The sequence below is a fragment of the Narcine bancroftii genome, chromosome 2, assembly GCF_036971445.1.
Source record: "Narcine bancroftii isolate sNarBan1 chromosome 2, sNarBan1.hap1, whole genome shotgun sequence".
Classification (NCBI taxonomy): Eukaryota; Metazoa; Chordata; class Chondrichthyes; order Torpediniformes; family Narcinidae; genus Narcine; species Narcine bancroftii.
In genome coordinates, this window is record NC_091470.1 from 188,665,779 (window position 1) to 188,681,602 (window position 15,824).

General features: G+C 43.8%; 1 protein-coding gene across 1 annotated transcript in view; it reads left to right on the plus strand.

Annotated features, from left to right (window-relative positions):
• Window positions 1-5,416: 5,416 nt before the first annotated feature.
• The window catches only part of LOC138753025 (uncharacterized), an 86,958-nt gene continuing 76,550 nt past the window's right edge, over window positions 5,417-15,824 (plus strand). The window contains 7 exon segments of the mRNA XM_069915619.1: window positions 5,417-5,875; window positions 6,167-6,262; window positions 9,845-10,078; window positions 10,272-10,294; window positions 10,375-10,493; window positions 12,428-12,999; window positions 15,460-15,544. Coding sequence (XP_069771720.1) covers window positions 5,465-5,875; window positions 6,167-6,262; window positions 9,845-10,078; window positions 10,272-10,294; window positions 10,375-10,493; window positions 12,428-12,999; window positions 15,460-15,544 — 1,540 coding nt within the window. The 5' untranslated portion in view covers window positions 5,417-5,464.

Below are 15,824 nucleotides of genomic sequence, written 5' to 3' on the forward strand. Positions count from 1 at the left end.
GACTTCATGGGAAAGTCGAGGCCAAAATCAAAGAGTTGATCGAGCAAGACATTATTGAACCTGTATGTAAGGGATACTGGAATGTGAGGAGTCAAGCAAGTGCTAATTAAGAATGAAGTATTATGGGTTAAATCAGGGTGAGGGGATGCTGGAATGGGAGGAAGGGTTAGGAAGGGTTATAAAAGTATAATAAAATAAGGATCTTCAAAACAGGATAGCAAGTAAATAGCTTTAGCAAGTCTTGGGGATTGATTAATGAGTAAAGAACAAAGACATGATATTTCCTGGCTAACAAGTTTGCAGGAAGGCACATAAACTGACAAGAAGTTAGAATCCACGTGGGAAGAATTACCTAATGCTAAACCAATCCAGGAGGCAGAAGAATGTTAGGGGGAAGGTATCTCTGTACTGAAATGAGATGTATAAAAGTTGGGTCAGCCTCAGTATCTGTGTGTATTCCCAGGGTAAGGGGAAGCACCCAACTTTGCATTGTTGTAATAGTATAATAAAAGTTCTTTTCAATTTTTGTCTCGAGTGAAATCTGTGAAGGCACCTCTGCTTCTCACATGTAGAACATTCAACACAATGGGTCAGCCCAGTAGTGATCGTGCCCAAACCAAATGGTGACATAGACTGTGTGTTGATATGAGGATGGCCAATGAAGCTATAATTCGAGAATGACACCCCATACCAACAGTGGAGGATGTACTCCAGGAGTTAACTACTCAAAAATTGATTTAAAATGGGGCTATCATTAATTAGAGCTGGACCCAGAATCCAGGGACGTGACAACATTTGTGACTCACTGTGGATTGTACCGGTACAAGAGACTATCGATCGGCATCAATGCAGCTCCTGAGATTTACCAGTACAAAATGCATCGAGTGATTCAAGGCATTCCTGGAGTTGCCAACATTTCTGATGACATCATAGTCCATGCGGCTACAAAAGAAGAGCATGACGGATGGTTGAGGTGTGTGCTATCCAGACTACAGGGGGCAGGCCTTACCGTGAATGGAGACAAGTGCCAGTTTGGTGTCTCAGAGATGGATTTCATGGGACACAGGCTTACACGGGAAGGACTGAACCCAGCTGATGCCAAGGTGAAAGCTGTTGCTGATGCACGTGAACCCCAGAATGCAACGGAGATGAGGAGCTTCTTGGGATTGGTTAATTATTCCGCAAAATTCATCCCTAACTTTGCTACACTGGCAGAACCATTGAGGAAACTAACCAGGAAAGGTGTACCATTCCATTTTGGCTCTGAGCAGAAGGAAGCATTCACAGCTCTGAAAAAAAGTCTGATGAATGTCGATACTCTTAGGCATTATGATCCAGCTGCGCCAACCAAAGTCATAGCGGATGCTAGTCCTGTTGGTTTAGGAGCCATGTTGGTCCAGATGCGTGTTGTGGGACCAAGAATCATTGCCTATGCCAGCAGATCTTTGACAGATGTGGAAAGGAGATATTCTCAGACAGAGAAAGAAGCACTCGAACTTGTATGGGCCTGCGAGAGATTCCATGCATATTTGTATGGCATTGAATTTGAACTCATCACGGACCATAAACCATTGGAAGTGATCTATGCCACCAGGTCCAGACCATGTGCCAGGATAGAACGATAGGTGCTCAGACTCCAACCGTATAAGTACAGAGTAGTTCACATTGCCGGGAAAGCAAACATTGCTGATCCGCTGTCCAGATTGTTGAAAGATGGATGCCCACAATCCAATTGGGGACAGAAGCAGAGAGTTTTGTACGCTTCGTAGCTATTCAGTCGACACCGGAAGCTGTGACAACGAGGGAAGTCGAGAGAGAGTCCGAACATGATTCAGAACTCATGGAAGTTAGAGAATGTATCCAAAGTGAGCAAAGGGACAAGTGCACTCACGAGGCATATGTTCCCATTAGAGATGAACTTTGTTGCATCGGGCAGTGTGTGTTGAGGGGTTGTAGATTGGTGATACCACAGAGGTTGAGACCGAAGATTGTATCATTAGCTCATGAAGGACACCTAGGTATTGGTACCAAGCAAAACCTCAGGAGTAAAGTATGGAGGCCAGGTTGTGATAAAGACGCAGAGAAATTCGTCAAAACCTGCCACGGGTGTCAAGTAGGAGTAATCCCCCAGAGCCGAACCGGAGTACGCAACTCCCGACAGGACCGTGGATCGATGTAGCTGTTGATTTTCTCGGACCTTTACCAACTGGTGAGTCAGTCATGGTAGTGGTAGATTACTCCAGCAGATACTATGAGTACGCTGTGATGAGGTCAACGACCACTGAAAAAACGATACAAGCATTGGCAGAGATCTTCACGAGATATGGATTGCCTGTTACGCTATACTCTGACAATGGTCCACAGTTCATTTCAGAGACATTTGCTGAATACATGAGGACCACAGGTATCCACCATCATAAAATAACTTCTAAATGGCCGCAAGTCAGTCTACCGAAAAACGATTACGGATTGCTCATGTAGAAGGACAAAACTGGAGAGAAGCATTGCTATCCTATGTAGCTGTCTATTGGGCAACACCTCATGCAACCACAGGAAAAAGTCCAGAAGTACTTTTTGGTAGGAAAATCCACACAAAAATGCCCGAAATAAAGGAAATCAGGGATGACCAGGAGATGTGGGACCACGATGCTGAAAAGAAGGGAGCAGCAAAGCTGTATGCAGACTTGAGGCGTGGGGCCAGGTACTCAGACATCATGCCTGGAGATAATGTTCTTGTGAGGCAATAGAGTGGTGGTAAGCTAGACACACCTTATTACCATCAACCCTACACGGTTGTATCCAGAAGCGGCAGTATGGTGACAGTCAAGTCTCCAGCTGGAGTCCTGTACAAAAGAAGCATGTCTGGTGTAAAAAAGTACCAATCCAGAGCGACATCGAGTGAAGTGGTTGGAAGTCCAATACGAGATGCTCAACCTGAGGGACCATATGATGTTCCAGAGGTAGTTACCAGCATTCCCAATGAAGTGGCCAGAGTACCAGAAACACCAGAGGCCGTGGCGAGCAGTGTTTCTGGTGCTGAGGGTGAACAATCAAGTTGATACAGTAGCATTGCAGGAAGGCCGAGACGGGACAGGAAACCACCTAAGCGATATGAAGATTTTGTGCCATATTTCTAATCGTGACCACATTATCAAGAAAGTGAAAGTTTGTGATAGTTGGAATGAGTTTCAATGAAGCGCAGTAATGTTACTCACCAAGGAAGAGAAATGATAATGGGAACATTTGGACAGTGATTTGATCAGTACATCATAAAGTACATGTATGAGTGCTATGTGAATTGCATTTTTGTTTAGTCGACTATTTGGTATTAAATGAAAAAAAAAGTATTGGAATTTAAACATGGGAGGTGTATAAATTTAAATGTTTACATTTTGCATATGAGGTGAGCATTGTATTAGTATAATTACAGAAGAACAGTCGAGCTATTATATAACATTTGGTTATAACATGTTTATTTTACATTTTGTGAAGAGGGAATTTGAAGTTGTTTTTGTTTTGAATTTGAAGTTGCTTTGTTGGTTTAGAAGGCAGAAAAATGCTATTGATAGTGTTAAAGTGTTTACATTTAAACATATTTCTGGTGAAAGGAGGGATGTCATGATAATGAATATGCATGATATGGATTAACCTGACCGGAAGTCAGATGGTATGCATTGGAGGTGGAAGGTGCAGGATGATGAAATAAGGGAAGCAGTAAAATTAAGACTCTGAGATGTTCAACTGGTAAAGCATGTGGTGATGGTGTTATTAATTTCACATTTCGGGCCACAAATGTGACAACTCATACCCTATAACTCCTCCCTCGTGGTCCTGGGACAAAAAGGTGCAGCCACCTCTCCCCACCATTCCTATACCTGGATCCGGGCCAGCAAGGTTCTTCTGTACATTAAAGCTGTGAGAGATGGGAAAATTGATCTAAAATTATGAACATGGAAGAAACTAAAGTTCATCAGTAAATGGCTGTAACCAGTTCAAACAGGATAAGCTTGGGGCTTAGGATGCAGGAAAGCAGAGTCAGCACGATTAACATAAGAATCTTCTAGTCTTTGTGACAAGACCATAGGACTAAGATAAGGAATGGTTTTTTTTCTTTGGCTTGGCTTCGCGGACGAAGATTTATGGAGGGGGTAAAAAGTCCACGTCAGCTGCAGGCTCATTTGTGGCTGACAAGTCCGATGCGGGACAGGCAGACACGATTGCAGCGGTTGCAAGGGAAAATTGGTTGGTTGGGGTTGGGTGTTGGGTTTTTCCTCCTTTGCCTTTTGTCAGTGAGGTGGGCTCTGCGGTCTTCTTCAAAGGAGGTTGCTGCCCGCCAAACTGTGAGGCGCCAAGATGCACGGTTTGAGGCGTTATCAGCCCACTGGCGGTGGTCAATGTGGCAGGCACCAAGAGATTTCTTTAGGCAGTCCTTGTACCTTTTCTTTGGTGCACCTCTGTCACGGTGGCCAGTGGAGAGCTCGCCATATAATACGATCTTGGGAAGGCGATGGTATGGTAAGGTACAATAGAATGTAGGAAGTTGAGGTAGTCTGGATCAGATAAGGGTCTCCTAGCCCTGGACAGAAGTACCAAGTCATACATTTCTAATTAGCTAACCATACACAGATTTATACATATGAAATTAGCCAACCCTCGATAGAATGAGTCAACTCCGCATACCAAGAGACTGTAGCCCCGAGAATCAGGAAGGTGTGAATAAGGACAATGACATGAAGGGACACCGACAGGATACCCCCCCTGGTTCTCCAAGTATACTGAAATTGCACGTAGGCAGGCAGGATTGCCTAATGCCAAACCTCTCCAGCAGGAGGCAGAAGAATGTAAGGGGGAGGGTATTCCTATACTGAAATCAACTGTATAAAAGTTGGGTGAGCCCCAGTGTATGTGTGTATTCCCAGGGTAAGGGGAAGCACCCAACTTTGCATTGTTGTAGTAATAAATGTTCTTTGTTCTCAATTTTTGTCTCGAGCAATTTCTTTAAAGGTACTTTAATTTCTAACAAAGCCTATCGTTCCCTCATCTTACTCTTTGTGGTTACTGGTAGTGCACTACAGAGGGGAGAGGGAGAGGAGGGATGGCGTAAGAGAGGCTTTCACCCATATCTTGCCTGCGGCTGGGAGATGTTCACACTGAAACCCCTGTTGCAAAGCAACATTCAGCCCCCAGGGACTGCGGCGCACCTGGATCCGGGCCAGCAAGGTTCTTCTGTACATTAAAGCCTATCGTTCCCTCAGCCTACTCTTTGTGGTTATTGGTAGTGCACTACAGAGGGGAGAGGGAGAGGAGGGATGGCGTAAGAGAGGCTTTCACCCATATCTTGCCTGCGGCTGGAAGATGTTGCAAGGCAACATTCAACCCCCAGGGACCGCGGCGCGGTACTGCAGGCGGCGTGTCCCTCGCCGAATGTGAATGGGGTTTGAACCAGGAAGTGACGGGATTTAACATGGATTCGAGACACCAGAATGAGTCCTGGACCGAGGAGGGGATTTGTCCCATCTGCCTAGATTTCCTCAGCGATCAGGTTACACTGCAGTGTGGCCACAACTTCTGCCGCTCCTGCATCACACAGTGTTGGGAAGGGGAGGGGGGGACGTCCTGCCCGGAGTGTGGAGAGGAGTTTGTGGATGGAATCCTCAGGATAAACTGGGCCTTGGCCAGTCTGGCTGAGAAAGGGCGAAAAGTGGACGGGAGCCGGGCAGAGAAGGAGAGGAAACCTCACTGCGAGGAACATCGGGAAGAATTGAAGCTGTTTTGTGAAACCGACCAGAGACTGATCTGCATGGTCTGTCGAGACGCGCTGGAGCACAGAGAGCACCGCTTCCTGCCGGTGAAAGAAGCGGCGGAGATCTATAAGGTGAAACCCAGCAAACTGAACAATTATTGACGATCATTTTATTGATAATAACAGGCACGGTTAGCGAAGCGGGTTGGGCAAAGCTATTATAACGCCATGGACACCCGGATCCGAAAGTAGTACTGTCTGTCAGGAGTTTGCACGTTCTCCCCGTGTCTGCGTGGGGTTTCCTCCCACCCTGCAAAATGTACCGGGGCTTGCTGGTCAATTGGGTGGCACGGGCTCGTGGGCCGATACCGTGCTGTCTGGCCAAATGTAAATTTTAACATCTTTTTGCTCTCTGCTTCCCAGTTTCGGATTAAATCTTCCGTGCAATGCCTCACAGAGAGGAAATCAGCGATGCTGGAAATAGAGCGGCAACAGAAGGAGAAGATTTCTGGGGTGCGGGTAAGGGCTTCCTTCGCAGAACTGGTCAGGCCGTCGTGGGAATGTTATCTCTACTCTGTGGTTGACATCACAATATTGGAGTGATACACGAAAAGTCTGCAGATTCATGAAGGAAAGAAAGGATGTATAAATTATTGCAACGGAAAATGCCCGAGGTGGATTTGCATAAATCGCGACTTAAATGGGAGGAAGATTTGGGGATTCAATTTGATATAGATAATTGAAGAAAGATTAATAAAGAGGCTCTGACAAAGTTAGTTAACGTTAGGTATAAGTTGGTGACTTACAACTTTATACAGCAATTGTATTTAACTCCTCAGCGTTTGAAAGGAGGACTTCAGATTTGTGTTTTTGATGCAATGAGCAGAAGGGTACATTTTTGCATTCAGTTTGGGCATGTGCTAAGATTAAAGCAGTGGTTCCCAACCGTTTACTTAAGGATTGCTTAAGGTGGTATGTGGGTGGAAAGAAAAAGTTTGCAAACCACTTTTTTAATTGACTCGTAATGTGCACAATTTCATAACTCCAAAGGAAATGGGTCAATGACAATTTTTCTCAAGCAACATAGTTCAGTAATTATTGGGTCTAGAGCAGTGATTCTCAACCTTCCCTTCCTACTCACATACCACCTTAAGCAATCACTTACTAATCACAGAACACTCATGGCATAGGGAATACTTTAAGTAAGGCAAAGGAGGAAAAACCCAACACCCAACCCCAACCAACCAATTTTCCCCTGCAGCCGCTGCAACCGTGTCTGCCTGTCCCACATCGGACTTGTCAGCCACAAACGAGCTTGCAGCTGACGTGGACTTTTACCCCCTCCATAAATCTTCGTCCGCGAAGCCAAGCCAAAGAGAGAAGATGTGAGTGGAAAGTAAAGGGTTGGGAACCACTGAATTAAAGGTTTTGGAGCTAAATTAAGAGACTGCTTGCAAGAAATCTTGAAAATACATTTTTCTTTGGACCCAAAGATCTTTTTAATTGGGGATCTTACTGAAATAGCTTTATTACATAAATTAGATAAATTTCAAATGGCATTTTTGAGATTAGCTTTAGCTGGTAGCAAAGAAATGTACAGCTGTTTCATGGAAAGATCAGAGGGAGCTTAGTTTACAAAGATGCCATTCACAAATGAGGTCATGCATACCAATGGAGAAGATAACTTATAATTTAAGAGATTTAAAAAAGATTTGGAGCCCATATTTGGATTATTTTAATTTGAAAATCTGAAACTGGTTGTTGTGTCGCTGGATCTCCACATTGAATATTATATAAATGATTGAAGTTGTTCTCCTTATCTTTTTTCTTTTTTTATGGGGAATAGGGGGTAGATTTAGGTTAAGGGGAGGGGTAGGGTGGTTGGGTTTGTAGGTTTTTTGTATAGATCGTAGTTTTTTTGAAATGCTGGAGGAACCCAGCCGGTTTTCACCGTCTATAGGAGACGATGGTATATATTGCTGATGTTTCGGAGTAAGTAGAATAAGTCAGAAGCAGGATATCTCAGTAAGTCTCAGAATTCAAACAATGGGGGAGGAATCCAGTCCAACAAAGGGTGTTAACTAGATATGATAAGGGACAAGGTAAGAATTTATCATGTCTCTGTGAATAGAAAGACTGAGATAGGGAAAGGCAATGGGGGAAGAAAGGGGTGGGCTGTGGGGGGGTGGGGGTTTAATGAAGGCCAGAGAAGTTGATATTAATTCTATCCAATTAAAGCATGCCCAGTCAGAAGATGAGGTGTTGTTCCTTTCAATTTGCTGGTGGTCTCAGTCTGGCAGTGCATGAAATCATGGACAGACATGTCAACAAGGGAATGGGATGGGGAATTGAAATGGGTAGCCACTGGAGATCCACTCTATTGTGCCTAACAGAGCCAGGGTGGTCAGCAAAGTCTGCTTCCAGTCGCTCCAATGTGGAGGAGACCACAGCAGGAGATGGCCCCTGCAGATTCCCAACTGAAACATTGCTTCACCAGGAAGGAACTGTTTGGGGCCCAGAATGGTGGTGAGAGAGGAGGTGTGGGCACAAGTGAAACATCTCCTGCAGTCACAGGTGACCAATTAACATTTTTCATTGGTCTGGATTTCTCCCCCATTGTTTGAATTCTGAGACTTTCTCTGGCTCATTCTAGTTATTCGTTTAAAAAGTGCTCTGGCCCAAAACACCAGCAATATAATCTTTGTCTTCCACAGGAGTTTGTGACAGAACTTTGCTATGATTAATCTTTAGTTACTATATATTTCTTAGTAAACATAGTTTTTGGGTGGACAGGGACATATTTACAGACAGTTACACAGAAAATCCATTTTGAGAGATGCCATGTCTCCTATGCCCAGCTTGTGGCCCAGTTTGAATTATTGATCAGTGGAAGCTGTGTAAACACCCAGAGAGTTGGAGTGATTGTCCATTCATTTGCTGGATCAATGAATGTTTGCTGGAGAAACATCTGTTTAATCAAAAAGCAGGCTTTTGTTTGTGACGTCAACAGATAGCCCAGAAGCATTTTGCTTGTAAATGCTTTTTGAAACTTCAAAGAGAAACGGCAATGATGTTGTGTTGTGTGATGAGACATTTCAGAGAACATATTACTGAAGCAGAGACATTTGAAACCAGAGGAAGATGGCTATTATGTAAGTAAGACAGGATTGAAGATACAGTAACCAGAAAGGTCAAAGAAGAACACAGAATAAGTGGCTTTCAAAAAAGAATGACCAATTCTGACACTCTCTTTAAGAGAGAGAGGGCAGTCTTGCTGTGTCCATTTCTATATGGCCACTTCCTGTAATCCTTGCCTGGTTTTGTGAAATCATTGTGCAGAGGGCAACTGCTGTAGCCTCTTATGTAAGAGGGGGAAATCACTCGTATGAAGAAACAATTCTCTAAAGACAACTCTACAAGAAAGTTCATGAGTTTTGAGAAGTCTGATGCCTCACGCCTACTCCATAACTGCTTTTGAACAGCAGCAAAGACTGAGTTTCAACACAAAAGCTTTCTGAGACTGAACTTCAGAATTAAGCTTAAGCAGTAATGGTTTTACCCTGTGCACACTCACGTGCATGCACAGTGGGGTTAAGTTTAGAGTTAAGTAAGAAGTGTTATTTTATTGATAATTAATAATAAAAATTATTGTTTCGAAAATACTGTTGCCTTGGTGAATGTCTATTGCTGTTGGACCAGGTTGCAACAGCGCTGAAAAGACCGGCTGAGTTCCTCCAGTATGTTTTTATCACAGTGTTGGAGTTGGACATGCTGAAGGTTTGCAGATCCAGTGTCGTGGGCTCGACTGTGACCTCTGGAGCTGCCTGCATGCACTTTGCAAGTTTTTTCACATCCCACAGACAGTCTGGTTGAATGGATAACTGGCTGCTGTAACTCACCTACTGAAGGTGTGCGTGATGTGAATCGGTGGGAATTAATGGACATGTGAGAGAGTCATTTCAGGTGGATGTGATAAAAATGGGATTGATGGGGATGCTCTGAGAAGTGGTATAGTCTTTGATGGACAGAATACTCACTCTCTATGATAATAGGAAATGCAACATATTAAGGTGGTTCATGAATCTTCTCTCCTCATTTCAGGATCAGGCACATAACCTTCAGTCCCACATCACATCCCAATTTGCTCAACTGCACCAGACTCTCGTGGAGAAAGAGCAGCGCTTGCTCAAAGAACTCAGGGAAGAAGAAGAGAGGGTTGTCAATCCAATGCAGGAAAATCTTCGAGAGATTCAAGAAAATTTAAATTCTATTCAGGAGGAACTCTCAAAGTTACAGGAACGGATGGATGAAAAAGACATTCTGATATTTCTAAAGGTAAAGGATTGGTTCATTGGATGTTTCTGATGGTTCTGAGACCCTTCTGCTACACCCTCTTTCTGCCTGTGTGTCAGTGGACATTGGGAAATGGGGTGTTCAGCGGGTTGGTGAGGATTTGAGTAAATCTCCTGCTACTGTGGTGTCGAAGGTCAGTCTCATTCAATTCACACCCGTGTTTTATTTATTTCAGGATGAAACCCATCGGAAGAGGAGGTAGGAAATGTTCTTCACTGAAATCCTACGTCGATTCGGAACTGATTCTCAGGTTGTAACCAGCTGGTTAATACTTACAGGATTGGTGAAGTTGAGAATGTGTCGTCAGTGATAGATGATGCTCTGTGGACTGCAAACTTTGAGAATCCCTTCCTGTTGGACACAGTTGTGATAGAAGCGCTTGATGCCTTTAAGCGAGGTAAACCTGATATATACCGATTTTCCTTTCTCACTGCTTAGGACAATTTTTTGGGTGACACGGTTAGTGTAGTGGGTAGTGCAACACCATTATAGTGTCAGCAACTAGAACCTGGGTTTGAATCCCTCATTGTCTGTAAGGAGATTGTACGTTCTTCCCATGTCTGTGTGGGGTTTCCTCCCACTGTCAAAATGTACAGGAGTTGTAGGCTAATTGTGTGCAAATTGGGCAGCCTAGGCTTGTGGGCCAAAATGACCAGTTTCTATACTGTAGTCTAAATTTTTATAAAATAAATGAAAGATGCAAGCTATCTGGTTACATTAAAGGGATGAAAGGAAATTAGTTTTATTGCAGCACCATTCCTACCCCCTTCGCTGGCACTTCATCAGCTGAAGATGTCCGATTCCTGAACAGAGCCGACACAGAAGTTCAGTACAATTAGTTAAGGGACTAGGAGATACACCACTACATCCAGAACCCATCCACCACCCCCTCCAACCCATGAGATGTGTTTCAAACGCAGGGAATTAATACCGGGATTGTCATAGAAATTACACCTGGACCCTTCAAAGACAGAAATCCAAGCCCCAATCCCTGTCTGACCAGTTGTGAACCCAGACTCTCACCAACTCTGATCTGCCCCTTTGCTGGACACACAAAACTCACCATGGCCACCAAATCTACTGCAGTGAAGCAGTACAACAGTGAGATCGAGCAGTCCAACCAGTTTTGAACTCTGCCCAGAATTTGGACTCTGGTAATGGAAGCAGAGTCCTTATTGGGCCCTACATTGACATAAACAAATAGAATTAATTACTGCACAGGCTCTTCAGTCCACGATATCTGTACCACCTATGTTACCAAATCAAACTGATCATTTCTCCCTTCACCTGATCTTCAACCTTCCGTTCCTTGTTTGTTTGAGTCCCTGTCAAAATTACCCTTCTACATTGCAATCTGCTTCCGGAACCACCCCAGGAGAGGGTTCTTGGTACTTACCAATCCATGTGTGAAAACTCTGCTCCCTGCATATCTCTCGCTTCAAAGTTTCTTTTACTGTCTCATAATAATAAATTAAATATGTCACGTATTTTAACTTCTGCCTGCTGTAAAGCAAAGAGTCACCATGAGTATCGTCCAATTCCCCAAACCATAGGAGAAAGAGAAGCAAAAGAGAGTTCCGTCAGAGTCACTGAGTGTCCGTGGATTCTTCTCCAGCCTTCCTGCTTCCACGCAGATTTGTGTTTGATCTGTCAGCTATCCAAGCTCCAGATCCAAACCTTCAACATTAACAGGAAGCCTTCAGTGCCCGAGGCCCTTCTAGCTATCAGTACCCTCTCAAATCCTGGCTCCCATAGGCCAGTCTCCCTCCCGTAGCCCGTGTGGGTCCCCCATCCGCAAGTCACCCACAGCCTGGCGGGAGTCCCTCAGTCCCTGAGACCCTTGATGGTCCACTGCCGAGGTCTCTGTCCTGGAGAGATGTTTCCTCTTCTCCTTTTTCACGGGGGGGGTGGTTTCTCCCCGTTACTGGTGCCCTCGCCGATTGCTGCTCCCCCAGAGTCTGCAACCCCTCAAGGCCACTGCCGAGTATAGGGACCGAGATGTTGGTCACAGACTCTGCAGTTTTAGGGTCTTACTCACAAACATGGTTGGCTCCTTTAAATGGCCATTTAATGCCTGTCCAGACTCTTTGTGAAACGATTCGGCAGTTGGACCCTGCAGAGCAAGTGCTGAGTCTCCGTTTTTGCCGGGTCTGCTCTAGCAGCCACGCTCCCATTACAACAGCTCTGGCAACGCCACCCTTTATCACCTGTATTCCCCGGGTCTGCACCCCACCCCACCCCAACCTCTTGATCTCCAATCCCCCGGACACTTAATTCTCTGCTTCTCTCTCCAACACATTTTCCCCTCCCCCTCCCCCCCCCCCAACTCAGTCTCCGTCACTCTGGATGTGGACACAGCAGGTCCGTGGCTCGAGGTGTCTGAGGATCAAAAGAAGATGAGACGGAGCAGGGCTCGGAGGGATCTCCCTGACAATGGGAAGAGGTTCACAGTCTGGGCTTGTGCGCTGGGATCAGAGGAATTCACCTCAGGGAGACATTACTGGGAGGTGGAAGTTTCAGGGAATCGGGACTGGCATTTGGGAGTCGCTGCAGAATCTGTGGAAAGAAAGGGACGTGTCCCCCTGACCCCGGAAAATGGAGTCTGGAACATTGGGTGTCAGGGTTACTGGTTTTATGTGAACACCTCCCCTCCATCCCGTCTTCCTGCCGGTCCCATCCCCGGGATGGTGGGAGTCTATCTCAGTTATGAGTCAGGGACCGTTTCATTTTACTGCGTTGACACCAAGTCCCATCTCCACACCTTCACTGGGAATAAATTCACGGGGAAACTTTATCCCTTCTTCTGGACTTGGGATGAGAAGAACTGGCTGAGAATCTGCTCTGGATCGGTTTCAGAAGATGGGGGCCAGAATGGAAGAGGGGAGGGGCAGGTGGGCCAGTTGGCATAGGCCTACAATTTTGAGGGAGCTACTCCCCCTGGTAGAGGCAAACAATGTTGATATTGTAAAGATGGAATCTTTTTGCACAAAATATTAATATGTTAAAGAAGAATCATAAAAGATTAATACAGATAAAATATAGATAAATAAATGGTGATAACTGAAACCAACTTGTGTTCCAAAATTATATGTATCTTGTGGTGGCCACACACACAAATAAAATTGATCTTTTCCCACTGTTCTCACGACCAGAATGCTCTCTGTGCAAGCGCATCACATGGGAATGAGTGATCGTGGCTGCCTTGCTGTCGAGCAGTAGCTCGCTAGAGCTTGTCTTCCCCATCAGTTTCTTCATGCTCATGTATTTGTTGTGTTGTGTAATTGGTTGAGCCTGAGCAGCACCCACACATACTCCTGCACAGCACATCTCTATTAAATTTCAAGAAACTTGGCTTTGACAGCAGATAAATCCTATCACTTTGAGTAATCAGGCCTGTGAGTAGTTTCAATGCTTGTTGATAAAAGATACATTATTATGTTTTAAATTAATTGTTTCATTATTAGCTTTGTTGTTTAGTGCTGTCTTGTGTGTTTTATATACTTTATTAAATTTTTTGTTAACTGTTAATACAAAATACTTTTTTATGTTAAATATAATAGAGCTGCAAAGTAGGTCAGTAATTTTGCTACCACATACTGATCAATAGATTTTACAATATTGGTAGTAATATTTTTAACCAATGTTAAACAAGTATAGGAAGAAAAAATTACACCCTTACATTGATTTTTTTAAAAATTGGTTAATATCAAAATATTACCAATATTCTATAATCTATTGGTCAGTTGGTGCAACCAAATTTAATAACCTCGAAGATTATCACAATAAAAAAAAATAAGAAAATGATGCAGCAAAGAGAAAGCCAAATTGGATGAAAGATCTGTCAAAAAGTCCAAATCAATTATTGACTTCCTCACCATCAATGTGAATCTGAGAATGACGACACTGATCTTGAATTTCAAGTGACGTTCAGAGTGAAGTGCTGCTTCTTAAAAGAATTGTTGATGTGAATTTCAAACTCGTGTTACTGAAGAAAATTGATGGTCAAATATTGAAGCTGGGATTGAGCAATGTTTTCCCAAATGCCCTCGTCATGTGGCACATTTTTCTGTCATTGCCAGTGTTATTAGCCCAGGGGACCCCAAAACCCAGCAGCAATAGAAATTCACCAAGACAAATGGTTACTTAAACAAAAGTAACTTTTAATTTTCTTTAAAGATAAAAAACAGGATCAAACTTCAACTTATTACTATTACTTAACCTAACTTAACCCCCTTCTAATTTTAAGTGCAAGTATATGTAATGTGTGTATAAGTTCAGAAAAATTCTTTGATTCATTGTCCAATCTCACTCTCACTCCTCCAAGTTCACCGGTATCAGGCAGTTCTTAAACTGTGCACAGAATTTAACATTTATGAATCTTCACCAGGCTTTGGTGCTTGAAAAGTAAATGGTTACCTTCAGGAAGGTTCTTGTCAGTTTTCAGAGAGAGATTTGTTGCTCTTTGGACACACACAAACTGATTCCTTCCGAACAGCCACATCAGTGTGTTGCCGAAGAAACTTTCCCCATCAGGGTTTTCCAGATGATAACCTCTTTCTTTCAGGTCACCACCGAGTTCTGTTTCCTTTCTCCCAGGTGAAACATTATATAGCCAGCCATCTCCTCTTGTATGAACCAGAAGGGCTTTGAACAGGCTGACCTCAGAACTCGCAACCCGTCTTCAAATGAGGTTTCAAACAAGCTTCCAAAAGCCATTGCAGAAAAGCAGCAGTCTCTCTTTCTGTCACACTGAGAGAAAAATCCATTTGACTCTCTCTGCTTTCAAAAACGCATGACCTTCCTAAAAGCAGCAAACTGCCTTCAGACAGATTGTGGCACCGGACCCAATCTTCTGAATCTGTTCGTCTGTTGCTTTCCAAAACAATAATCCATTACTCCACAGCATGTCCAATGAACACCTATGCAAAGCAGTTTTCCATTGTCTTTACTGTGCACAGAATTTAACATTTATGAATTTGGGAGCTTAGACTGTCTGGCTTGAGGTGAGCTCTGGAATTTTAAATGATATCTATGAAGTGTTTGTGTTTGTTTGTGATTTACACTTAAAACAAACCCCACAATTTATCTCCTTTAAAACATATCTGTATACAATACAAAATATAGCATGTCACACCAGCACAGTGGCCTCTAATGAGAGGAGCTTCAATGTCCTAAAATAAATTAAGTCAGACTTTCGCACTACAATGATGCAAGAATAGATTAGCAATTTTAAACATCAACAGTGACAAGGCAAAGTTACTTGATTTTTCTAGAGCAATTGATGAGTTTTCCCAAATAAAAACAGATAAAACATTTCTGAATGTGAAGAAACGACCATTTCTGATCTGAAATTACGAATACAGAATAAATATGAATATGCGGCGAAGCGGCTCAGTGTTTGTCACAGCCACATCAAGATGGCGCCGCTGGGTTTTGCGGCCCTCATGGGCAAAGGGGCTGTGCACGCACACTCGGCTGCACCATCACGTCACCGCAAATGCAGAGGCAGGACTTGACAGCCACATTATAAGGTGCAGTGCGGGCTTTTTCAAATCAACCGACTTCAGTGTGTATTCTCTGTTCTCGTTTCCCCCTTGTAGCTACCGCTACAGTTGGTGACCCTGATGAGCACAGACAATTCTGGACTCTATATCAATGCAGCGGCTATGAAATGATCTCCCTTCTCGACACTTTGCCCACGCACTTGGTTCGGGCAAGCAGAAGCACA